The 24,331-nt window shown below is 41.6% G+C and overlaps 1 protein-coding gene across 2 annotated transcripts; it reads left to right on the forward strand.

Annotated features, from left to right (window-relative positions):
* Positions 1-376: 376 nt before the first annotated feature.
* TOM1L1 (target of myb1 like 1 membrane trafficking protein) lies at positions 377-23,732 on the forward strand. 2 transcript variants are annotated; one of them, XM_063175489.1, is made up of 15 exons: positions 377-450; positions 533-617; positions 2,721-2,799; positions 8,686-8,835; positions 9,102-9,221; positions 10,751-10,858; positions 11,430-11,546; positions 14,384-14,517; positions 17,488-17,548; positions 18,919-19,033; positions 19,785-19,881; positions 20,341-20,419; positions 21,257-21,344; positions 21,619-21,691; positions 22,621-23,732. In XM_063175489.1, the coding sequence occupies exons 1-15, from the start codon at positions 393-395 to the stop codon at positions 22,679-22,681; spliced, it is 1,425 nt and encodes a 474-aa protein (XP_063031559.1). In that variant the 5' UTR covers positions 377-392; the 3' UTR covers positions 22,682-23,732. The 2 variants fall into 2 exon arrangements, with proteins under 2 accessions (XP_063031559.1, XP_063031561.1); XM_063175491.1 differs by lacking the exon at positions 533-617 and having other exon boundaries at positions 392-450.
* The last annotated feature ends 599 nt before the right edge of the window (positions 23,733-24,331 follow it).

A 24,331-nucleotide genomic window follows, 5' to 3' on the forward strand; every position in this document is an offset into this window, starting at 1 on the left:
GGAGCGCCGTCCCAGGGGAGCCCGGGCGGGAGCGCTGTCCCAGGGGATGCCCGGGCGGGAGCCCCGTCCCAGGGGATGCCCGGGTGGGAGCGCTGTCCCAGGGGATGCCCGGGTGGGAGCCCCGTCCCAGGGGATGCCCGGGTGGGAGCGCCGTCCCAGGGGGAGCCCGGGTGGGAGCCCCGTCCCAGGGGATGCCCGGGCGGGACCCGACCCCGCGGGGCGGGCGGTGCCGGTGCCGGGATCGGGTCGGAGGGGCCGCGGCTGCACCTGGAGGCGGCCCCGCCCGAGCGCAGGAAGGGAGCGCCCGGCGGGGCGGGAGGGAGCGGCCGGATCCGGCGGCGGGGCCGCGGCTGCCGCCCCGCAGAGCCCGCGGGACGCTGCCGGCAGCGGCCATGGCTTTCGGGAGGGCGCCGAGGGAGCCGTTCGGCACCGCCGTGGGCAGCCTGGTCGGTGAGTAGCGACGAGCGGAGCCCCCGCGCCCTGCCCGCTGTCCCCGCCGGGCGCTGACCCTCGGCTCCCCTTGGCCTTTCAGAGCGGGCCACGCTCGGGTCGCTGCAGACGGAGGAGTGGGGACAGTTCATGCACATCTGCGACGTGATCAACGCCACGGAGGAGGGGTGAGCGAGCGGGCCGGGGGCTGCGGGGGCCGAGGTGGCACCGGCGTCGCTCGAGGGCACGGCGACATCGAGCGGCCGGCGTAGGACGCTGGTGTGAAGTGACCCGAAAGGAAATAGCGCAGGGAGCTCGTAGCTTTGGCTCCCAAGGAAAAGCTCTGCCTGTCGCGGGGCCATCGGGGCTTTTATGGGTTAGGCTCGGAGGTTCTTCCCCATAGACGCACGGTAGAGAAAGGTGGTGACGAAGGTTTCTTACCTGCTCGTCACGCTCTGCAAACCCACCTGGAAAAAGGCTTTGAGCACTTGGGTGCCTACAATAATATTTAAAACTCTTGGCTTTCGCCCTGGAGCTCGCCGCCGTCAGTGTCTCTGGCAGGCTGTGAAGCGCGGGTTGGATCCTGTGCAGGGAGATCCATCCCGTCCAGGTGTGCCCCCAGGACTGAGCTGGTCTCTTGCACCGACAGCCACAGCCAGGTTTGCTCAGCCTCTTGCTGCTCTGAACCTCCTTGTTTCCACCTGTAAAAGGGGAAAAAAGGAAACTTGTTCTCATGTAAGGTCTGCTTCAGCATTGCATCTTGAGATCTCATTCTAGTAGGGGCATATTTTAACACTAGATAAAGAGTTTTCTCCAGAACAATGAGGTATGGCTTACTTTCTGCACAGGTGTCTTTTTTACTGTATCAGCTTTTCTCTCCTCTCCTTGTTTTGGATTCCATGCGCTCACCCGTGGTTCTTAGTACTTGGAATGTCTGTAATAATGACTTCCTTCTGGTTATTGCCATAAGCAACAGCACGCTGTGACCCTCAGTGTTAGTTTCTATGTAAAGTTTCCATGCAACAGAGCCCTTTTTTAAATAAACTGTTTCCTTTTGTGCACAGCTTAAGCTTGCAGAGGAGCTCCTTGTAACTTCCTCCTAGGCAGCTACTACTAGTCACAGTCTGTAACAGAATAGTAGGAGCAGCAGAACTGCTGCATCTAATTAGGCAAATTGTTATTTTAATGCAATATCCAGCTCCTGACCAGAGCATTTCCAGATGCTTCAGTGGGGGAAGCAAATGGGAGTGGGATTGTAGAACAGCTCTCTGAAAGGGAAACTTCACTCCTGTGCCATCTGTCACTTGATGCTCTACTGATGTGCCTGGGTATGACATACAATTAAGAAAAAGAGAAATGTCTCCTATTTTTTTTCTTTTTTTTCTCATGAAGTATAGCACTTCAAACAAAGAGATGCAGTAATGGTAAACACCCACCTAATTTCATTGACTTTGAAATGTTTTCAACAAAGATTTCTTTGGGTTTTTTTAAGTGAAACATTGTATTTGGGCCTATTGCTCCACCTTAGATTCTAGAGAGATCCTAAAGAGATGTTAGGACATCTCGTTTATGTTGATCATGAGTGCTGGGCTGGCCCTAATAATTGTACACTATAGGTAGTCCATATTAATGAGGCAAAACTGCTTCCCACGTGTGATAACCTCGATACCATCTTCCACCCTTTTCCTCCTACACAGATAGTTAAAAGATATGGGGTGTATATATAGAAATGAAAATGTCTGGGTTAGAAATGCCCCTGTCTCTTGGCTGGGGTGGGTTGTCCATGCATCCCTGGTAGTTACTCAGATGAGTTAAGTGCATCCTGCAATTATAAGATTGGAAGTTATCCATGACACCCCTACTCCTGACAGCACTCCCAGGAGAATATTTTCTAATTGCATCATACACGAAAACTGCCAGTCAACCCTTGATATATCTGGCAGTTGATATTTCATTTCATGGCAATAAAAGCTAGATGTGTAATTCTATTCTACAACAGTGGAAACATATCATTTTGGAGCAGACTTTGCAGAGCAAAACTTCATCCCTGCATAAGTCTCTGGAGTAATGCACAGTCTGCAGTAACAAACCTGATTCACTGCTTTGTTGTTCTGCTTCAGTGCTGAAGAGATTTTGCTGAAATCAATGGGGCAATTGCTCTGGTTTTATGTGGGTGTAAGCACAGGGGTGGATTTGGTCCTGTGTCTCAGGTTGGTAGTTTTGGTTCTTGGATGAAGTTATGAACTAGGAAACTTCGCTGGTAACTTCTCCTCTTTCATTTCTTGTCACAGGCCTAAAGATGCAGTTAAAGCACTGAAGAAGAAGCTTTCAAAAAACTGTAACCACAAGGAGATCAGGCTTACCTTGTCTGTAAGTACAGCTATATTTATATTAATTAGACACTAAGAAGGCAAACAGTCTAAACGATAAGGTGGCATGCAAATTATCTCTGACACAACTCTCCAGGATGTTTTCAGTCTTTGTTGTTTGCGTGTGCAGCACTGCCACAGTGCAGATCAGATGGTTTGTTGGCATTCCATGGGCTCCTGGGTGATGCAAATTCTGGTGGCGAGGTGGGTAGGGAGCTAACTTGTTCTATGTAAAAGTAGGATAGTTCTTATTTGCTCCAGTGACTGTCCTGTGAGAGCCCCACCTGTTTGTGAAAGACACAGAGGTTAGGATATTACATAAAAGCTGCATTTGACCATTCCATTACTCACCTTGTGGTGCTGATCTTAGTCAGTCTAAGCACAGTGTGCAGCACTGGGGGAATGTGTGATACGTGCTGGGTAAAAGGAAATGTTATCACATATAAATGATAAACTTGAAGGAAAAGGTAACCGTGGTGAGTTAAGTAAGGGAGCAAGAGGCAGAGTGAGCTGTGTGAAATTCAGACCTTATGGCTAAAGGTTGGAGTGTCTGGGAATATCCTCACTTGACATGTGGCCTCTTGAATCTGACAGTGTTCCTGAACTGCCCCAGGGTTTCGGGAGCTGTTGTGATTTCAGTCAATTTAAGATTTACTGGAGTATGTTCATGCAGGACGTTCTAATACTGTCCTGAGTTTCTAACTTGAATCACTCTTGACTACCAGTAGTGCTACTGTGACAAGAGTCATATCTTTTGTATTTTAGATTCTTGAGGATTTTAGCTTTTTGTTAATTGGCTAAAAGCATTTTCTTCACCATTTCCTTTTTTGAGGTTTTAGAGGCCTATCTGGATCACTTTGAGTACTATTACTCATAGGTTTGGTATTTGTTGTGCAAAATCATGGTCTATATCAAGATGTGCTGAGAAGTGATTAGAGAAGATGGGTGATGGATAGGGCCAAATTGTAGGTCGCTTAGCAATTGCCCAAGTGTCTCCTGACAAGTTAGAGATGCAGATAATTGTTAAATGTGTCAGTATAGACCTCTAGCTCACTCTGTTTCCGCACTTCTTCCCTGGCTTCCTCCACCACTGTCTCATGAGTCACATTTTTGTGCGTTCTGTGTGTTTGCATAATGGGAGCACTGGCTTTGCACTGCACCTGCCATCCCTGTGTCGGGTCTGTGTCCTGCAGCGTTGTGACTCTCTGACACAGTCTCTGCTGATAACCCAGGCTTTAGGTTTGGGAGCTGTTCTTGAGTATTTACAGTGCAGATATACCCAAGGTGACACCAGAGCTTAGCTTTGGAGTATGTAGAAGTGGGAGAAGGATCTTGAGCCAGGTCTATACAAGGAACAACTTTATCACACTGAGCTGGGAGCTCATTGTATTGCAGACAGAGCCGGGGGCAAGTTCAGCTGGGAGTGCAATTCCTGTTCTGTTCCAGCCCCTTTCTCTGTCCTCACCCTCTCCCCATGCACATCTGTAACTTGCCTGCCAGGCAGTCACATTTTCTTGGCCCAGCTGCTGTTTTCTGTTTGCAGAGTTCTTATCCCTGTGTCCTTTAATCTTTTTTCCTTATTTTTTTTAATTTAAATAAGTTCCAGCCTTTCTTCTAACTCTCTCTTTCTAGTTTTAGTTCTTGCATAAGATCTTTTATACTTTCTCTCTCCCTGTGCCTCTGGCTTTTTTCCTTTTTCTTTTTTTTTTTTTTTTTTTTTACCAGTTCTGCCATTTTTTTACCAGTACTGACATAATTTTAGCATGTGTAAAATCTTTTCCTTTGATGACCTCATTGCTAGCCATGTGTGGCTTTTACATTTCCCACATCACTCTTCCTATGTGCTGTATCTTCTGGTTTTATCTTCTTAATTACCTTAATGGAATTGTTCCTGTTTTCCATTTTGAAATGCTTAGATGACAACAGCAATTAACTGCAAATGGAAAAAAAGAAATAATTTTCAATCACTGAAACATAAGCTGTTCCCTCCCTGTGCAACTCTCATCTCTTAAAAATTGTTTTCCTCAGAGTTTTGCAAAAATAAGGGTTCTTTTTGGACGAACTGTTAGTGCCTGTATTTCTTACAATAAGTGTGGTCCTCTAGCTTTTGAGACTCTACATCAGATTGTCTCTCCTACCTACATTAGATAAAACTAAGAAGTATCTACAAATCACATTTCTTAGAAGTGCACTTTGATCCACTGCTAACCATTCAACCCTGGCATCCTTGAATTTAATATTTCTAATGAAGCTGCTTAAGGAGCTCATTCCCAGAGGATGCACACGGAGTGGAGTGTGGAAATCTCCATGGAAGCAGCTCGGCTGCGCGTGTCAGCCCTGATTTTGTTACTGGATGTGTTAAATCTCAGCAGCGTGTTCCTCCTCCTCCTCCTCGCTGTTGGATGATGCTTTATTTACTCGGAGGAAGAGGGCCGAGTGCCAGCTGGATGATGTGCTGGCTGTGGCTTGGCTTCAGGTGTTTTGGGCTGCTGAGGTTCCTGTGCAGTCACGGGGATGGAGGTGTTTATGTCAGGCCGTGGAGTTGCCTCATGCTCAGGCTTTGATAACACCCAGAGATCAGGGCCGGCACTGGAGGTTGTGCAATCAGAGCGAAGGGGATTAGAACTTTCAGGCAGGAATCCAACAGACTCTGTGTGTGTGTGTGTGTGTTACTTGACTTTTTATTGCTGGTAGACTTGAGGTACATAAATTCTGTTTATGTAATGAGTACTGAGACAGCTGTTCAGTCACCTGCACAGAGCTCCCTTGGTTTTGTAAAGCGTTTGCTGCAGCGCCCCAGTTCTGATCCCTGTAAGGTCTCAGGAGCTGAACAGCACATGGGGAAATTGTTTATTGAACGTGTTCCTCTCACTCCTCCATTCAAAGCAGTGGGCAGAAATTTAAGATTAAATTACTGTTTCATCTTTGCATTATATTGTTGGAAAATATTTTAAAGGGAGTCATTCTTCCACAGAAATTGTGGATGCCCCATCCCTGGAAATGTTCAAGTCCAGGTTGGACTTCACCTGACCATTCACCTGATCTAGTGAATGGCAGGGGAATTGGACCTAGATGACCTTGAAGGTCCCTTCCAACATAACCTATTCTGTAATTACCTAGAATTAAAATTTGACAGGTATTTTTTCCTAAGAATATTTCCACTTATCCTTTTAATTTTGTGTAATTTTTTTGATGCAGAAAAAAATTAGCATGGCACATGTGGCCTTCAGATTTTAGTTTGTTAAGTTAACATTCTACAAAGCAGAGGATCTAAAAAACAAAAGCATGAGGAAGTCCTCCAGCTCCTCAATTAAAAGAGCACTACTCTATTTTATTATACTTTATGGTATATGCTGACAAAGAAGAAAAGAAGAAGACATCAAGTGGGAGCAAAAGAAAACCAAATCTCAGTGTTTGCAATGTGAAATCTAAAAAATTCAAGACTTCTGAAAATTCAGTGTTTTTGAAATGCTGAACCTTGATCAAGTGTACCCAGCCCCTGCACTGTAATTGGTGAGTGGCAGCTGAAAGAGCTGCTCATACCGGTTTGGTTTAAATGCTGCCCTTGGAAAGAGCACATTGCAGTTCCAAACCTCAGCTGGGCAGGCTTCAGGATGTGCTCAGGATGTGTTCAGTGGAGAGTAATCCTGGAGACGGATTAATGGCTTGTTCCCCTTGAGTCAGAAATGGGAAGAAGCAGGCTGTTCATCTGGGTGTTCTTGCAGCCACCTTGGGGCTGAGAAGGGTCCCTCACAAGGTGCACCCCTTGCTCAGCTTATGGACCAAACCTGGCTGCTTTAGATGTGCAGTGAGTCTTGGAATCTGAGTGAGGTCTCTGTTGATAAGGAACATAGCTGACCTTCTGCCATACTCACCAGCTTCTCCCATTTTTTGTTTCTGCTTCACAGTTTAGCTTCACCTCTTTGTAGATGCCTTTTATCATTTTAGTTTTGTGGTTCAGTCCTGTAAACCAGAAGCCTTGGGTTACACAGTTTGCATCTTCTGCTGAGTGCAGATCTCTGGGATCAGTTATCCTGGACCGCACCAGCTCTGTCGATTCCAGCACTTCTCACATCCTGTTTGCCATTGACAGGAAGTTTAATGGTTTGATTGAAGTTAATTTGCCAGTTTTGTTATTAAAACGTGTTTCTGTTGAGTTTCCATTGAGCTGAGTGGTTGGCTTGGCCCCCTTGGATCTGTTCCTTCCGGTGGAAGTGGTTGGGACTGTGAAATCCTATTTGCACCATAAATACCCATGTTGAAATTCTAATGAAAGGTGTTATTAGCATGAAAGTGGCTTGTTCATGAATAGTCCAGTTAAAAATAATTGAGTCAAATTCTTCTTTTTCTTACACCAGCTTACTTTTTTTCCCTGAGTGAGTGGGCTGGGCTGGCATAATTGAGTGGAGGATCCAGACCATTAGTTCAGTGCTTTCATTCAGTGGATAAATACTCAGTCCCCTAAGTAGGGAATTAATAATAGGGAGTAATATAACAAGTTTCCCATGCACTGGGTTGAAAATATTTTACACAAAGCATCTTTGAAGTACTGCACAGGCAAATGACTTGGCTTATTAGCATATGTTTCATGTACTCTCTATGAAAAGTAATGTTTTGAGCCAAGATTTTTTTGTAATTATCTTTAAGTTAGCTTTTTGCACAGCAGTCTGTCAGTGTCTCTTTGTTCTACCCTGTTTTCATTTTGGCAATATATTTTCTTCTGGTCTTCAACCTGTTGTCCTGTAAGTTCCTGATCACAGTGGAAGAAAAATCCCTGAGTCTTGAGGCTAAAGAATGAGTTAATAAAAATGATTTCACTTAGTCAAACGTAGTCTGCTCTCAATAGGAAAGTATAGTTACCTACTTTTATCAAGATCACCATATCATCCCTTTAAATACATGTATCCTTTTGAGAATACATTCTGTCTTGTGACATGATTCAGGTGGAAATTTTGTCTCAACACTCATGACATTTTGCAGCCTCTTGTTAATGTCAGCCCTTTGCTTTCACCTTTCTATCTCCCCTCTTACGTTGGGAGTGAAAATGAAGCTTCAATTGAAGAGAAAGAAGCACAAGAGTGACAATCCCTGTGTGGGTCATCATCCGTCTTTAGATTTGGGCCAGGCAAGATGAGTTCTCTTCCTGATTCTGCACCTGATCTGATTGATCCCAGTTTCCTGCCAAGTCCCGGGTGACTGGGATGTAATGGCAGTTTTTGACATCTCTTCTGCAAAATGAGAGTTGTAATCAGCCACCTCCAGATGTGCAAGGGAGAAGTGTTATGTCATTACCACATCCTGCTGTGTTTGATAGGGCAGGCGCAGTGCTTGCAGGGATCCTGCTCTGAGCATTTGAAGCATGTTTTTGGAAGCAGACTTCCCTCATGGAGATGAATCTGAGAATTGAAACATTTCAGCTCATCTGTTTCAAATTAATGTGACCTTTGAAACACATGGAGAAATTGTGCTCCAAGTTGGTGAATTTGTTCTTTTCTATTTTATCATTAATCTCTCACTTACAGGGCAGATTAGAGGACAGGCATTTAGTAATCTGATTTTCTTCTCTTGCAGAGCTCTTCAGAATCAGTCAGACCAGGGTACCTATGTGCTAGTGAATTAATTCTATTGCTGAACCTGTGCAAGTGATCTTTAAAGATATTGGCAGATTTCCTGCTGTTAAGGTACCATGTGTTCAGTAAGTGCTGTGACATAGAAACAAGTGTGACCATGCTTCATATCCATTCCTACTCTTCCCTACAACTACTTGAAACAAATTAAACAAACAACAACAAAAAAAAAAAAAAAAAAAAAAAAAAAAAAAAAGCTGTCAAGTTGTGGGTTTTACCCCCCTATTCTTTGTGTAACCAAAGGGGTTTTGTGTGTGCAGCTGCTTGAGATGTGTGTGGAGAACTGTGGCCCAAGATTCCAGTCTCTAGTTGTGAAGAAGGATTTCTGCAAAGACAAGCTGGTGAAACTGCTGAACCCGAGGTACAACCTGCCCATTGATATGCAGGAGAAAATCCTGACCTTTATCATGGTGAGTCTGGAGTAAACTGTGGGTGTTCACAGAGTCTCTGCCGTGTGGCAAATGTTTAATTGTGCAACGTGTGTAAATCCTGCGAGCCTCTTTTGAATGCACACTTAACTCTGGAGCTGTTGTGGTTCCTGTTGCACTGAATGGACTTATCCAAAGTGCAAGAAGGGAATGACCTGTCTTTAGGACCATACATTTTAAAAGCATTCTCCTGACCCCCTGACTGGCCATTTCTGTGACTGTTACTGTCCCTGATATTTCAAACCCAGGTTTGGGCACGAGGTTTTCAAGGGATGGTGGATGTGAGCGAAGTAAAAGAAGTTTACCTGGAATTGCTGAAGAAAGGAGTGGAATTTCCATCCCCTGACACTAGCAGTGGTGGATCTAAGGTGAGGATACACAAGGACATTTCAGAAATGAGATGTGTTAATTTTATGGGACACAGAATGCTTGTTTGATCTGGGTTTTTTTATTTAAATGCTTCAGGGCAGAATATGAGCAAATTACTTAAGCACATGTGCAGGAATCAGTTTCAGTTATAACAGCTAAGATAACAATGAAGAAACCTGAACTATAGAGTAGTTTATTTCATTTTCAAGTACAGATTCATGGTTTTGTTCTCAGAAATGAAGCATCTCTGTCTTGAGACTTTAAAAGATCTGTGCATGCTGTTTGCTTCAAAATAAATGAGTGCTTAGTGCTCCAAACTTGTCAGCTTCTGAAAGCCTCAACAAAAATGAGTAAGGTTTTCACAAAAACACATACTGTTGAGAATATGAGCATCATCTATCTTTAAGATTAAATGGAGAGATGTAGAAATCTATAAGAAAATATTATTGTCTGTGTATCTCTCCAGCTTTGCACAGTAAGTGTTATTTAAGCCTCTGTCATAGGTAGTATTGTGTGGCATTTAGGACATTAAATCTAAGTATGGTTTGAACATTGTGCAGCAGCTGGAAATACAGTACATGGTTTAATGCCATTCTTTCTAGATTTCTTTTTTTTTTAAAGAAGAATTTTCACAAGAGCTTTGGGCAGTGTGAAAGCCATCCATCACTGTGTGAAATCTTTCAATTACGGAATTTGATGTCTATAATCAGTGCAGAGAGGAATAATTCTATCCTAAGTTTGATCTTCTGGTTGAATAGTGAAGAACACAAAAGCTTATGTATTTAAAGGTTGTTTGGACAAGCTGTGTGAAGAATGCTCTCAATAGATACTAATTTTTTCCCTCACCTGGTGCATTAGAGATAACTTTGTCTACCTCATGTACTTGCCAGTAAAATTCAGTGGCAAACCTTCTGTTTGTCTTAGCAGACCTGAACACAGTTTTCACCTTAGTCTCCAGGAAGTGAAGGGTTTGTAGTGTATAGTGCAGGCTGGAGTTTACATTTGATGTTTTTTATTAGTCAGTTCAGATGCAGTGCTGGTGAAGCTCCCTCAGGCTGTTTCTGCTTTTCAGTCCAGGAGACTTTCGTGTTTTACCTTCTGCAGAGACCCAAACTTGGCCTTCCAGCCTTTCTACTGCTTCCAAGCGTGATCACATTCCAAATTGTCCTTCATTGCAAAATTGCCGTGGCACTCTGGGAAGGACTCTTTGCTCTTAGATGGCTTAATTATTCCTTGCTAGCCTGTTCTTAAGCCATTCCCACTTCAACCTGCGATGGAACTTATTTTGCAAACCCTTTCTAAAAATATTTGATTTCCAAGCCTCATTTCATTACAAAATATCCGTTAGATTTATTTTTTTTAAATAGGACTTGCTCAACAAATTCCCTGGGAGCACTGATGATGATGAGGAGCGTATAGTCTGAGATGTGTAGTCTGAGAGAGATGTTCCTCTCTCAGCAGGATGCCTGCTGCAGTTTTGTTCAACCCCAAGCTCTGTTTTGTTTTTTTTTTTTGCGTGTTTTCACAGGTTTCACCCCGGCCTTGTGCAAAGTCGTCCCCATCCTCTGCCATTCCTGCCAAGCGTTCCTTCCTGCCTCTCCCCACAGGCCCGACGTTGCTGTTGACTCCGGAGCAGGTGCAGCGCTGCAGGTTTAGGGGAGGGTGGGCGCACCTGGGATGTGCTGTCACAGTGTGCCTTGAGCAGCCCGGGTGCCCCTGCAGGGACCCTCAGTGCTGGCTTTGTGGAGTCGCTGCTCGACTGTGTGGATACCTGATTGCATCTTACGGTGCCCTCGTGCAAATTGATAAACGCTGGTTCGGAGATAAGCGAGAAAGCCAAGCTTATTTCGCATGAGGCTTGTGTGAAGGGGCTGTTATAAAAAGCAGGAAGGAAAGGACAGTTATCTTGCATGCCTGCTTGCCCTGTATGGAAGTAAAAGGAGGAACAGGGACATCAATGAGAGGGATTAACTGTAAGAAAAACAAGTAGTGCTGTCAGGCTTGGATCTTAGTTTGAGTGCACATTTAAAAGCTGAACTAATTCTATTAATTTCTATGTCATGTTACCTGTTACCAGAGTAAAATAATGCTTAATAATAATAATAATGCATATTATACCTAATGGGAAAGAAAGTGTGTATTAGAGGTAAAAATTATTCTGCTTGCTCTGTTCACCTACACAATATTCTCCTGTTGAATTCCAACAGATTGGGAAACTGTACAGTGAACTGGATATGGCAAAAATGAATGTGAGAGTCATGTCATCGATATTGAAAGAAAATGTTCCTGGCTCTGAAAATCCAGATGACATGAATCTTTTACAGGTACATGATAATTCATTGATGGGGCTATTGGTTTGGTTATAGTTGCTTTTTAAATTGTTATATCTTGTCTTTTAACATCTGAATTCAGATTGACAGATGGAACCCAACAACAGGTTTCTATCTCTCGTTTTGCTCAGCTTTCTTTCATCTCCTTCACCTTCCCTTTGACATCTTGATAGTCAGGAAAGGACAACACAGCTTGCAATGCAAATTTAAGCTCTAGGGAATTCCAGTGGCAAAGGAATTTCATAATGGAGCGTTCTCTGTTGAGCGTGTTCTGTCAAACAGCCCCGAGAACATTCCAGCTGGAGAATAGATGATGACACAGTGTCACTCTCATATCCATCCTGGAGTTTGCAGAGCTCTCTTTATTATCACCACTCCCTTAGGGGCAGACTGAGGGCCGGTGAAGAATATGAAGCATTGGCTTTGTGTGTGTGACCTCAAAGACTGGGAACTTGCTGTGCCACAGAGGAATTCATGTGCTCTGTAAGTGTAGCCTGAAGGAGGTGTATTGCAATAGTCCAGTGATGTGACAGTGAACCTGTTCATGCTCCTTCTGTGATATTATGGGCTTATGCTGTATTTTCCAGTTCAGAAATTAAAAGTACAGTATTACTTCAGCATTGCAATAGTGACCTATGTTAATGGAAGCTTTTCAGTTTCACGTTGTCTCTGAGAACTTAAAAAGCTTTTACTACATCCTTCTGTTTCTAACCTCACCTCCAAACTGCTACAATGAGGAAGCATTTTTGACAGTTTTGCGGCATTAAGTGTTTTGAAGAACTGATCTAATTTTTGCAAGCCTTGTGTGCTTCTCCTCCCCGCTGTAGAAATTCTCCTGTGCAATGAACCCTTACTGGGTGCTGTTGAGAATACATTGATGTATTGTTCTTGACCACCTCTGTCCAATCTCTGAAAAGGTTGGGAAACAGAAAAATGTTGTCTTTTATTTCCTGTCTCCTGCCGTGACACTTCATGTGTGGGTGCACAGATTGAGCTGCCCACAGTAAGCCAGCGGATTCTTACTGACACTCCCAGTAATAAAAGTGTTGGCAAAAGGTTGAGGACAGGGTGTGGAGTTTCCATATGTAGGAGAGTGAATGAAAACTCATTCCTTTCACTGTTGTTCTTTCTGTTCTTTTTCCCCTGTGCAAGGAGTGGTGTAAAACATCAGGCACGGCCAGCCTGTTCCTTGAACAATGCTTAATGTTCTCTTTTTGTTTGTGGCACTACCTGTAATGCTTGGATTGGACTTCTGTTGCCAGAGAACAAAATCCTTTATTAAAACAGCTGCTTGTTTAGACTTTGACTGAGTTGGAGACATTGATTTTAGTACTTCAGATTAACTGGAGTCCCTCAATAAAAACTGTAACAAGGTGAACTTGATCAGTGTTTACAGTTCTTTATAGTCATTAGTGGTCAGGCAACTCTCTTTCCCCACCCTCTTTTGGACAAGGCTTAAGATATCATATTTCACTGGAAATAATGTGCTGGCCAATAAATAACTGTAGTTAAAGAATAGTTCAGGATCAGCCAAGAAGAGTAACAAACTTTTGTACTGGATGGTGAATAGACATAATGAACAAATAGTGGATGGATGTGCAGGAATTTGGGTCCAGATCAGCAGCTGGTAAGAATTAGCAAAATGTATTGGAATTACTGGTGACTGTTATTCCAGCTGTTACTCTATCATTGTAAAATCCAGTTTTCAGACAAATCCATGCCTGAAATTAGTATCTCAATTTCCTTGTCTGCTGAGTATTGATACTTGCCAGTCTGTAATGGAGTCTTTAGAAATGCACATTTTTTTAAACATGAATCACATAGTAAAGTGTGCAGTTGGGGAGATTTTAAATGTAATTACAGACATTAGGGTGAACACAGTTTTGTGTGTTTTATCCTGGGCTGTGAAGCTACAGTACTGAAAAGTAGAGCACTCTGCAATCCTGACACAGATTTAGAAAAGGGGTGCAAATTTCTTTTTAAATAAATAACTGATTTACATGAAGTATTGTATTTTTCTGAGGAAAAATCAGATCACTTGGAATATCAAAGCAATTTCTGAATAGTAGTGTGCAAAGACAGTCATTTCCCCCCTCGTTTTTTTCTTGTTTCTTTAAGCAGAGCCAGCCTGCATTTGCCAATGTTGTATGAAGGAGAAAAAATGTTGGCTGAGTTAAAGTTCCTGTTGCTAAAGAATTTGTTTCTTTGAACATGCAGAGTTTGCAGAGGGAAGTAATATAAACAGACTGTCTTCCACTTCACCAGGCAATAATGCAAAATTCTGCTTAATAAACTCCCATAATTCTCCTATCTGCTGATTCTCTTAAGGTTTGTGTTACTTTCTCAAAAATCTATAGATGAAGTTTATCCAGGCTTCCCACTTAAACGAATAGTTGGAGCTTGAGATTTTCACAGAGCACTTCTGACCTTTACACTAATATTGTCTTTTCTTCAAGCAGACATTGAACAGGATTATGTCCAAGTATCCTGCTGAGTTTAATCAGCTTCAGCCAGGAGGGGGTCTCTGTTATTTTGCAATTTGTAATTTACTCTTTAGAGACACATCTATCTTTAGAAATGAAGGTGGGTCGAGAGGTAGAGATTGTGTAGGAGTGATGTGGTGCGGGGAGCTGTGACCCTGCATTGCAGAGATCAAGGACTTAGACATTGTTCCATTTGCAGTGGTTGGTACCTGTGTGGTTTGTGTAAATTAAGGAATGTTCCCTGTGATTCTATAGTGCTTGAGTGTCTTATCATTCATCTCCAGAACCGACACACTGAGAGACCACAGTTACAATTTTTAATTTTTTTCCTTCCCTTGCCTTGGGCAGAAATTGTACAAGACCTGTCGGATGATGCAGGAGAGGATCATGGAATTGTTGGTGACAGTGGAGAATGAAGATGTAATTGTTGAGCTAATACAAGTAAATGAAGATCTGAATAATGTCCTCCTGGGACATGAAAGGTAAGTGCAGGGCCTCTCTCCTGACATTTGGAATCCTACCTGAATAAATACACTTATTGGAGAGATGCTTCCTATGCCTATTGTTGATCCTCCCCATGGAGACAGATTTTATCCTAAAATTCAGAAAAGAAATATGATTGCAAAAAGAGAAAATTATGTATTTCCTGCCTCCTAAACACCTCAGAAATGGTTCTGGAAAGTAGTTAGGAAACATTAGAGTGGTGTAAAGCGAGTTAACAGCATAGGCAGGAAATCAGATGGAGGCACAGAAAAATAATTTGGAATTTGACATCCCTTTTTGGCACAGTCCAGTGAATTTGTCAACAGCTGCTCCAAATCCTTTGGTGGTGGTGCTTATCTCTGTTAAGTGTCTGTGCTTCCAGAAAAGAACTCTTCTCCTCCTTCCTAAACAATTTTGACAGCTTTACTGCAGGAATTGGCCATAGAGCAGCCTTCTGCCTCATTGCATGCTTAGGAGAGTTGCTTGCTGTTCTTAGCTGGATTGAAACATGGTGTTCTGCTTGTCTTAGAGGAGAAGATGTTTCTCTCTTTCACACATGAAAGCACAGCAGTACTCCTGCTGACATCCTGGGTATTTGTCTGTTATGGCACTGGTAGCATGACTGCATGCCAGCAAAACTGAAATTAGTTTTCAACTTAAAATTCCAGTGTTGCTCCCCAAAATATAATATTAGTATACTTATGGAGAGTGTTCTGATTTAATAGGAGATACCCTTCCATATTAAGAAGCTGATCTCTTCCATGGCTAAAGAGTGTTCTAGGAATCATTATGCATCAAGTGCAATTGTTTTGTATTAAATTTAGCAAATTTGTATAATTTAGTCATCTTTTCTTGTTAATCCTGTTCTGAGTGCTGCACTGAAAATATCAGTAATTCTTCTAATTGTCAGGCATAAACTTGGGGCCTAATCATGACGATGTCTTCATTTTCTCTTTAATCTTGTTTACTGTAGTGTTGGTGGATTTTACAGCAGCTATCTTCTAAGAACTGTGTGATCACTTCCTTTAGGAGGTTTTCCTTTTAATAAGCAACAAAGGAATTTTATTCAGCTTTCGTGTAAATCCACTGAAATCAGATGTGGACTTACATTTTTGTTACAAGTGATGAATACTGTTAAGGCCAGGAGTCTCAAACTGTGAATAGGAGTTTATGGATATAATTCAATAGATTCCTCACTAAAGATATGGTGATGGAAAGAATTATTAATTTGGACAGAAAACTACTTTATTCTAGTAATGTAATGCTATGGTTTGTACAGTACAGGTCTTCCTGAGTGCAGATCCATTGCACCTCAGAGTGGATAGGTATAAAAACGTATCTGGTTAATTTTGTGTTGCGTAAGATTTGTTCTTTGTATTTCCCTCTGAACAATGAGGTGTGTAAAGGCCTGGCTGATTTTAATGAGCTGCATCTGGTTTCACACTGTGCATGTTGTTGGAGGATGAGTTGTGCTGCATTTTCTGTTTCTGATTATTAATGTAGAATCCAAATTAAATCCAGAGCAATCTCAGCTGTGCAGCCAACAGCTCATGTGTGTAACAGTGCCTCCCTCTAGTGTCTGCAGCTTCTTGGTTCTTTCTTGATTTCGGATAAATGCTTTCTGCTCTGCAGTTGGAAAGTTTTTTTTACTGCTGTTTCTTTATGTATCTATACTCTTTTTCTGGGCCTCCCTAGTACAGTGACCCTGAATAGCAAATGCAGTTGGATAAACTGTCCGTACATCTGTCCAGGGCTCCTGGTGCTGAAACACAGTGACCTTCCAGATGTTCAGTGTCACCTGTGTGGGTCTGCTCTGGACCCACAACAGCACTGTTATCACTCCTAGAAAATACATATTTATGCAGATGGAAATTTTTTTTTGTTTCCATTTTTTTTAAAAAACTCTTGCAAAGGGCTGTGTGCCACAACAGGTGTGTGGGTTGTCCTGGGAGGGCATGAGGGAATGCCCAGAACTCTGAGGACAGAAGGCTTCCTGGGACTCAGCTGGAAGTGTTCTGGTCAGAGGGAATTGGATTTGGCACAGTGGATGTTCAGTTATCTGCCTAGTGTGAGCAGAGACAAACTGTCAGGACTCAGTGCATCCCTTTGGGAGTCCAGGGTTGCTGGGACCCCTGCCAGGGGGCTCAGAGACCCTGGCACACAGCCCAGAACACCTGTGGGTTGGATTATGACCCGTGGGGCAAATTGCCAGCTTTGTATGAAGACCTGAAAGCCACAGAAGTTTAAACAGCGTAATAATAAAATTATCACTAGGTGAAAAAGTAGATTTTGGGGGTTTTAGAATAGGGGTTTTGGGAACAAGATGGAGAGACTTGGCCGTGTCCAACCTTTCTTCTTCTTCTCTACCTCCATCTTATTCTGTAATGTTGGCACTTTTGGATTGGTTTAGAGTAGAAGCTCACTGTCTAACATAGGTGATAGGTATTGGAAAGTAATTGTAAACATGTTATACATAGTTTGTAGTATACAGAGATAACACCGCCCCGAGGGCAGTCAGTGTGCCTGGAATTGTCCTGCTGGACAGACCTTGGCAGGGCAGGAGAAAGAATTTTATAGATAAGATACAATAAACAACTCTGAGACCGAGCACTGAAGAACTCCGACTCATTCTTTGAATGTGCGGGCTGAAACAGAGACTTTTCACCTGTTCTCTTCCGAGAACAAACCACTGCCAGAGGAGCCTTGGGTCTGTTTAGGAAGAAGCAGATGGCTGTCTCCAAATGTGGGGCCAGGAAAAAACCAGCTGGTGTTGGTTGTAGGAGATAGCAGGACCACAGCCCTGGAATGGGAGTCAGATTGCCCATAAAGCCAGAGACAGCACCTGGAGTGCTTGTTTGGTGCCTCTGGAGTCTTTTGAGAATCAAAAGTTGGTTATAACTGGTTTGATATTCTTCTGAAGCGCAGCACAGGAATGTAAGAATGAACATTTACCTCTGCGCCTTCCACAGGTTCTCACGGAACAGGGTTCGCTTCCTGGAGAACCAGAGGATACAGCGGGAGCGGGAGGAGGTAACTAAGGATGAACATTCCTTTCGCTCTGCCTTGAGAAAAATACACTCCTGATCCATGCAGAATTTTATTCTCTGGTTGAGAGCTACCAGGAGACGGCAGAGTGACGCTACTCTTGCTGATTTTTCTAAAGTCCCAGTTGCAGAATTTCATGCAAATTCATGTAGCTAAAGTAGAAAATAAAGTCAAATGCAAGAGGGAAGCTTGGGCATGAAAAATGAGAGAGAGATTTATTCAAATGCTGATTTATTGCCTCTCCAGCTAAGCACAATTATCTGCCATGCAAAAAATGAGAAACCATAGGTTCTTTTCATTTGTTTCCTGTTAATGATCCAGAGTCTGAAATACTGCTGCACTTTGAGAATTCACTTCTTCTATTGATTTTTTTCCCTGAGTCAAAGCTTTTTCTGAATTGTGAATAATGGCTTGTAGCAAATCTTTAATGACTGTCCTTTATTGATTGATAATTATGGTTGTTAATTATATTGCCCAAAGTAGTTTTGCACATGTTTTGCCTTCTTCTAAGCCATAATTGTGCAGTCATCTGGGACTCAACGTGAAAATGCGTTGTGAATGCTGAAATACTGCTGACAATTATTAAAAAAAGGTAGAAGATGGTCTTGTTTTCCTTGAAAAGCCACTATTACTACATTCTGATTATGTAGGTGGGTGGTGGTTTTGCTTGATGGATCCACTGTTGGGTCCAAATGGTGCAGTCTGTGCATTTTTATATTATTAAGCAGACTCTGAGTTTAAAATGCATCATCTTTTATTCATTTATTTTTCATCTGGTGTTACCAAACCTGTATGATTCAAGCATGTGGTTTTATTAAACCTTTGGCTGGCTATGTTTTAAATTCCAGCACATTCACAGGAGAAAGGAAGGGAGCTCTTTTCTGTGTCCTAGGAAATATTATTGTGGTTTTGATTTTTTTTCTATCCAAAAAGGGACTGGAAAAAATCAATCTCCTAAGTACATATCAAATCTCATTAACACAAGTAAGTAGCATGAAAAGAATTGTACAGGATTGATCAGAAAATCAATATCAAACCTGTATCTAAACGTTCAGAATGGCTTTATAGAATTGAATCCTTCCTATTTTCTGCTTCAGAACTGGTTTTTTTTACTTTTTGAAATTGATCTTTTCTGAAATGCGTATTTTATTTCATTAGCTAAATTTCACACACACAGAGTCCTGATCTTCTCTCATACTTAACAATTTTTAATATTACGATTTTAAAAGTTAATGTTTTGCGAAAACAGCGATTTGCTTAAAACCATGCAAGTTTAAGAAAACAATGCAAATTCCTTAAAAAAAACAAAACAGCAGGAAAAACCCCTTGTAACTTATTCTTTTTCAAATGTTAAGCTGTACAGGAAACAGCCATCTGCTCCCTCAAGTGATCTACTTGGCCTCTCCATAGATTCTCCATCTTCTGGATCTGCAGTGCTGCAAAGGGACCCTGCAGTGTCTCCTTCAGCAAGTAAGTGGTGAAGGAATTTCCCTTCCACTCTGGTTCCCTAATACCCACAAGAGCTTAGTGGAGGAATCAGGAAGTTCCTTGTAAGAAAGAAAAAAAAAAATTATACTCCTTAACTTTAAGGATGTTCTTTAAATTTTCTTAAAAGGAGAATTGAAATGTGTCCATAGGAACAAAATTGTAAGATATTGTAAGGTTTCATGTAATTTTTTTACAGTAATCTTTCTCCCCTTTTACATAGATTTGAGCAGTAGAATATGCTCTGTTTTCTACTGCAGTGAGCCTGTAAAACACTCTGGTAGCTGCTTGTTCTGTAGACTTGGCAGGAAGAAACAGGAGTTTTTTCAGGAGTGTTAGAAGGACTTGGCTTCAAGTATCCTGAATTACTATTTGCAGAAGCCCCTCCTTTACCTGCTTTAGGGAAGTCCATATACTAAAGCTAAAGGTGTGAATGTCCCCCTGGGAATAAATCCCTAGATTTCAATTTTAATCCTTTACAAAATACCAGCAAGAGTTTTAAGTGGTATCTGTCATGTAGAGCTCTGCTGATGCTCTAAATATAGAGATAAATACCTTGGATCTAAGACTTTTCAGAGTCATTAAAACTTTGCCTTTCATGTGGTAAACAGCAATCCATTTCAGAGCTGTGTAGGCCTTCCAAAGAAAAACTTTACTCTTTTAGTGCTCAAAGTACAAGTAGCTACTTTTGCATAATAATGTTTAAATTACCATTAATTATCACTTTGAATTTCAGATGGCCTATCTGCACACCCTGAAGATAAAACCAGGTCTCATCCATCAATTTACCCACAGCTGGATTCAGCAACTCCTACAAAAGCTCATCAGTCCCCGTGAGTAGTCTCTTATCAAGGAATGGGAATGGATTACAGATCCTTAGGGGTATTAGTGCTCTATAATTCATCTAATGAATATAAGAATCTCTGAGGACACAGACTTACTACTTTTACGTATTAGTTCAGTAAAACAAGTGAAAATTCCTTCTGTGCTCGACATTGTTTGAGAGGGTTCAAAATACACTTACGCCTGCATCACTGTTTTGTCATAGACAGACATAAATATAGCTGGCTTTTGGCAGGGCAAGGGAGAAACGTGAAACAGGTCAGGAAAAGGGTTCAAGACAGGGGAGGTGTCTTTATAATTCGTGTGCATGGGCCACTGGTCCATCTGCCCGTGCTGCTCTCAGTTGTAACACACAGGAAAGACTGACCAGCCAAAAAAAATGTTGGAACAAACAGAATAAACAGTTTTGATAGTTTCTTACTTATATTCAATGTATTGCTCTCTCCTAGATTTGCAGCTGAAGCACAAAACAATAGTTTAAGCAGCCCAGCTGGACACACATACAGTAATGTGAACATCTATAGCAATGTGAGTAATACTTATGTTCGGGATGATCATTTTTGTCTGGCAGCTGTCAAATGAGAACTTCTGGATTTACCCCAACTGCAAAGATGCAAAGATCTCTTTTGTGGCCGTTCTCCATTCCTCAGGGAATATTCTACTTGGCAACCAGGTCAACTTTCCTCTTTTGCTGCCACGGATCCTAATGTGGAGGCCTGTTTCCTTGGGTCCAGCACAGTCCCAGGGGAATTTGCAGAAAGCTCTTGCTCTATTATTTAATTTGTTGCTATGCAAAGCAAGCTGAGCTCTCCTCCTGTTGCCATGATGTTACTGTGGTGTACTTTCTATCACAAATAAGATATTAAAAACGAACATAAAAAAAAAAGCCCAAAACCTGCAAAGCCCCCACAAAAACACAGCCCACGAAAAAGTCACTTAAACCCCAAGTACAGTGCAGGACAAATGTCATGCTGCAGAGAAACACCCATGACAGAAGGAATGGAAAGAGCCTGAAGGGACTTTCAGATAATGTTATGAAGACAGTATGAAACAGAAAAGATTAGAAGCAGCTCCCAAACAAACATGCATAGTCCTTATTTTAAACTGCAAATAAAAGCAGATGTTTGAATCTGTGTGGTGGAACAAGTCACACAGAAGTAAATTATACACATGTGCTATAGAAGACTAATGTTGCTTTGAAGGTTGTGTGGAGAATGAAGATTAATTGGGTTGCTAACTGTTGGCCTTGGAATTTTACCTGCAGTAGTCAGAGAGTTTAAAGATAAGCCAGCAATTATGTAAGTTAGGTCAAACCAGTCCTCATGGAACAATCTGTTTATGCATTGTTTTGCTTGATGTCCTCAGCTGACGACTCTTTTAAGCCCAGTGCCTCTGAACCCAATAAGTCTGCAGGCTGGACAGACTGTGCCATCAAATGGACCATCACCAGCAGGTAATAAATACTGCAAATCACCTCTTTCATGCTTCCTTTTCTTGTTAGAACTTAAAGCCTTTACATAGTGGCTGTCAGTGACTAGGAACAGCAACAGGCATTGACAAAGTCATATTGCTCATGGAGTCCATTACACATCTGTCCATTTTAGCATGTAAAGCAGCTGAATCCATAGCAGATAATGTGCTACTTTTGGGAAGACACAAAAAGCATGCAGTAATCCTGCTTTTCGTTCTCATTTGAATCTGAGTGTGTGTCTCTCTTTATTCTACAGCTACATCAAAGAACAAGTCACAGTCACCTCATTACTATGAGATAATGGAATTCGATCCCTTGGCTCCCACTGAGTAAGTAACATTTAAAGTAGAATTTTACAATTCTGTGTTACCAAAGGCAAAATGCCTTTTCTTCTGAGAGGAAAACCAGACCACTCCACTTAGGCTGAGTTGACTGACCAGCTGCATCGTTGATGTAAATGGCAGTGGCTGCATCTTGTATGATTTCTTCAAATATTTCTGGCATAACCAATTAAGGAATAAACTATAGTGTGTTCACTAACTGGCTTCTGTAAAAATGGAAGAGTAATGCTCTATCAAAATTACTAAAATCTTATCCAGTGATACAGAAAAGTGAAGGAAATATAGTCAGGGTCCTGCTGGAGTTGGCTGATTGAACTTCAGCACAGGTAGTTCTGGAACAAAGTAACAATATGAATTCCTGTTCATAGCAATTGTTTTTTTTAAAGAGTGTTTTTCTACTGCATATGGAAAAAAAATCCTTAATTTAAATATAAACTACAAAAGGGAATGGATGCTGTGTCTCTCCAGAAAACCAAAATAGTGAGACAGCAAACTAATACAAAACCTAACAGATGGCAGAACTCTCCTTTCTAACAGTAAATTGCAAAAAAAAAAAAATAAATTGACCTATCTGTACAAAACTTATTTCTGAGGAGCCACTGTATTTTGAGATAGGGAAATCTCAACAAAACTTCCATTGTTTTTTTTTTAATTAGTGCAGTAATTGCACAGTGGTGCCCTTGCCTTTTGTGTTCTGCAGTCCTGTTCCCAAACTTGTTTGAACAAAAGTGACAGTATCCAGAGGTTCCTCATTAAATGTACAGTCCGACAATCAGAGCAGGGTTGGCTCTTTGTTTCCATGGAGACCTGGGCATCCTGCAAGGGAAGCTACACTGTAAACTTCGGGCAGGATTTCCCTGGTGCCATTTGTCAAAATGAAATGTGATGTAGGAGTCATCCTACTCCTCCTCTTTCAGAGCTATTTATGAAGAAATTGATGTTGTGCTGAAGACAGAAGTTAAAAAGAACACGGACTGAACGTGGAGGTGGAATCCTTTCCTGAACACTCTCTAGTGCTGGTCCTGTGCTGTGCTTCCTGTAACTACAGGTGAATAACAGAAGAGGTTTTGCATTTTGACACAGTAATTAGTGTTGGAGTACTAAGCTGTGTGCATGTTGAAGAGTTACTTGGCTCCACACCTTGACAATTTGTCCTGAATGTTCAGCTGTCTGCTCTTCAAGGTCACTTGCGTGGTTATTTTAAAGTATTTTGGGTGCCTGTAAAATGTGACTTCCAAATTCACCTGTGTATGAAGACTTGACACCTGGCACGAGTGAAAAAAGACACATTATATTCACAGAAACTGCAGAATCCACTTTCTCTTTTGGCCTCACTGCTATGTTCATCTCCCTAGAAATCTATGAGGGTGTTTTGAGATATAAATTGTTTTCCCTAAAATTGGCCTCTTAATAGATGTCTGAAGATGTGCAGTGTTACTTGCTTACATCCTTAATACAGATTTTCCTTTATTTTCTTCCTAAAAACCCACAGTATAGTTGGATTTTTGTCTTAGGAAGAACCTAAGCTGGGACACAAAGTGCTGTGTCATCAATAATTAACAGAACAGGAAAAAAAACCTTCTTGTTCCTGTGTTGTTGTTACTTTTCTTTACTCAGTAAATATTGGAGGGGGATCAGTTGTTTCTTTCAATATTCCTGCCCTGCAGAGATTCTTCTGGTGAAGGAAAAATTAATCATCTACAATGCAGATGAGCAATAGTTACCCATTTACTTTAATTAAGTTGTTTAATCCTGTTAATAACTGTTTCATCTTTTAGTAAGTGCCTTATCTATTTTAATGCTGAATGTAAACTGTGCACTTTAACAGGTATAGTTCTCTGAATTTATAGCTGATACAAAATTTGAGAACTTAGTTCATATTCTTACCAGATAAGCTAATTTTTTTGTGAAATAACTGCATTTTAAACATTCCTTATGTTAACTTTTAAGGATAAGAAGTTCTCAGCTGCTTTTCCAATTTTTATAGCATAAAATTCCAAATAAAAGCAAATGCTTACTGAGAAGTAAACTCTTACTGCTTCCAAGTTTTTCTCTCTTTGTGTATTCCCTGAAATATAAATGTAGGTAGCATTGAAAGTATTTTAGTGTGAAACTGTGCAGTTTGCTGCAGGACCATTAGAACAACATCTTTCTATCCAAAACACAACCTTGAAGGAGTCTGGGAGTTTTTTAAGTTGAGGTGAAAAGGTGAGTTGCTTTACTCTCATTTTTCTTGCTAATTTGTAGGGGTCTGGACAGCAGCCTGAGAAAACAGCTGAAAATAGGATTGGAGGTGGATTGATTTAATTTTTCCCCTATAGCTGGGTTGTATTGGCAGAACCCCCACAGTGAAGGGTAACAAATCAAACTGGGCTGTCGCAGTGTAATCCACAATGGGCGGCTGCTGACGGAACCTCCCCGTGTCTGCAGAAGCACAATGGTTATGGGATTAGCAGGGTGACCCCAACATCTGAGGAGAAGGATGCATCTGACTCCATGATAGCAAAAGGCTAATTAATTACTTTATTATACTATATTATTCTATACTGTATTACACTACATCTAAGCTGAAACTGAACAAGAACTGCACAAAATCTCGTGACTCGTCTCCTGACCGAGCGTGAGGAC

This window comes from Melospiza melodia, chromosome 24 (assembly GCF_035770615.1).
Source record: "Melospiza melodia melodia isolate bMelMel2 chromosome 24, bMelMel2.pri, whole genome shotgun sequence".
Classification (NCBI taxonomy): domain Eukaryota; kingdom Metazoa; phylum Chordata; class Aves; order Passeriformes; family Passerellidae; genus Melospiza; species Melospiza melodia.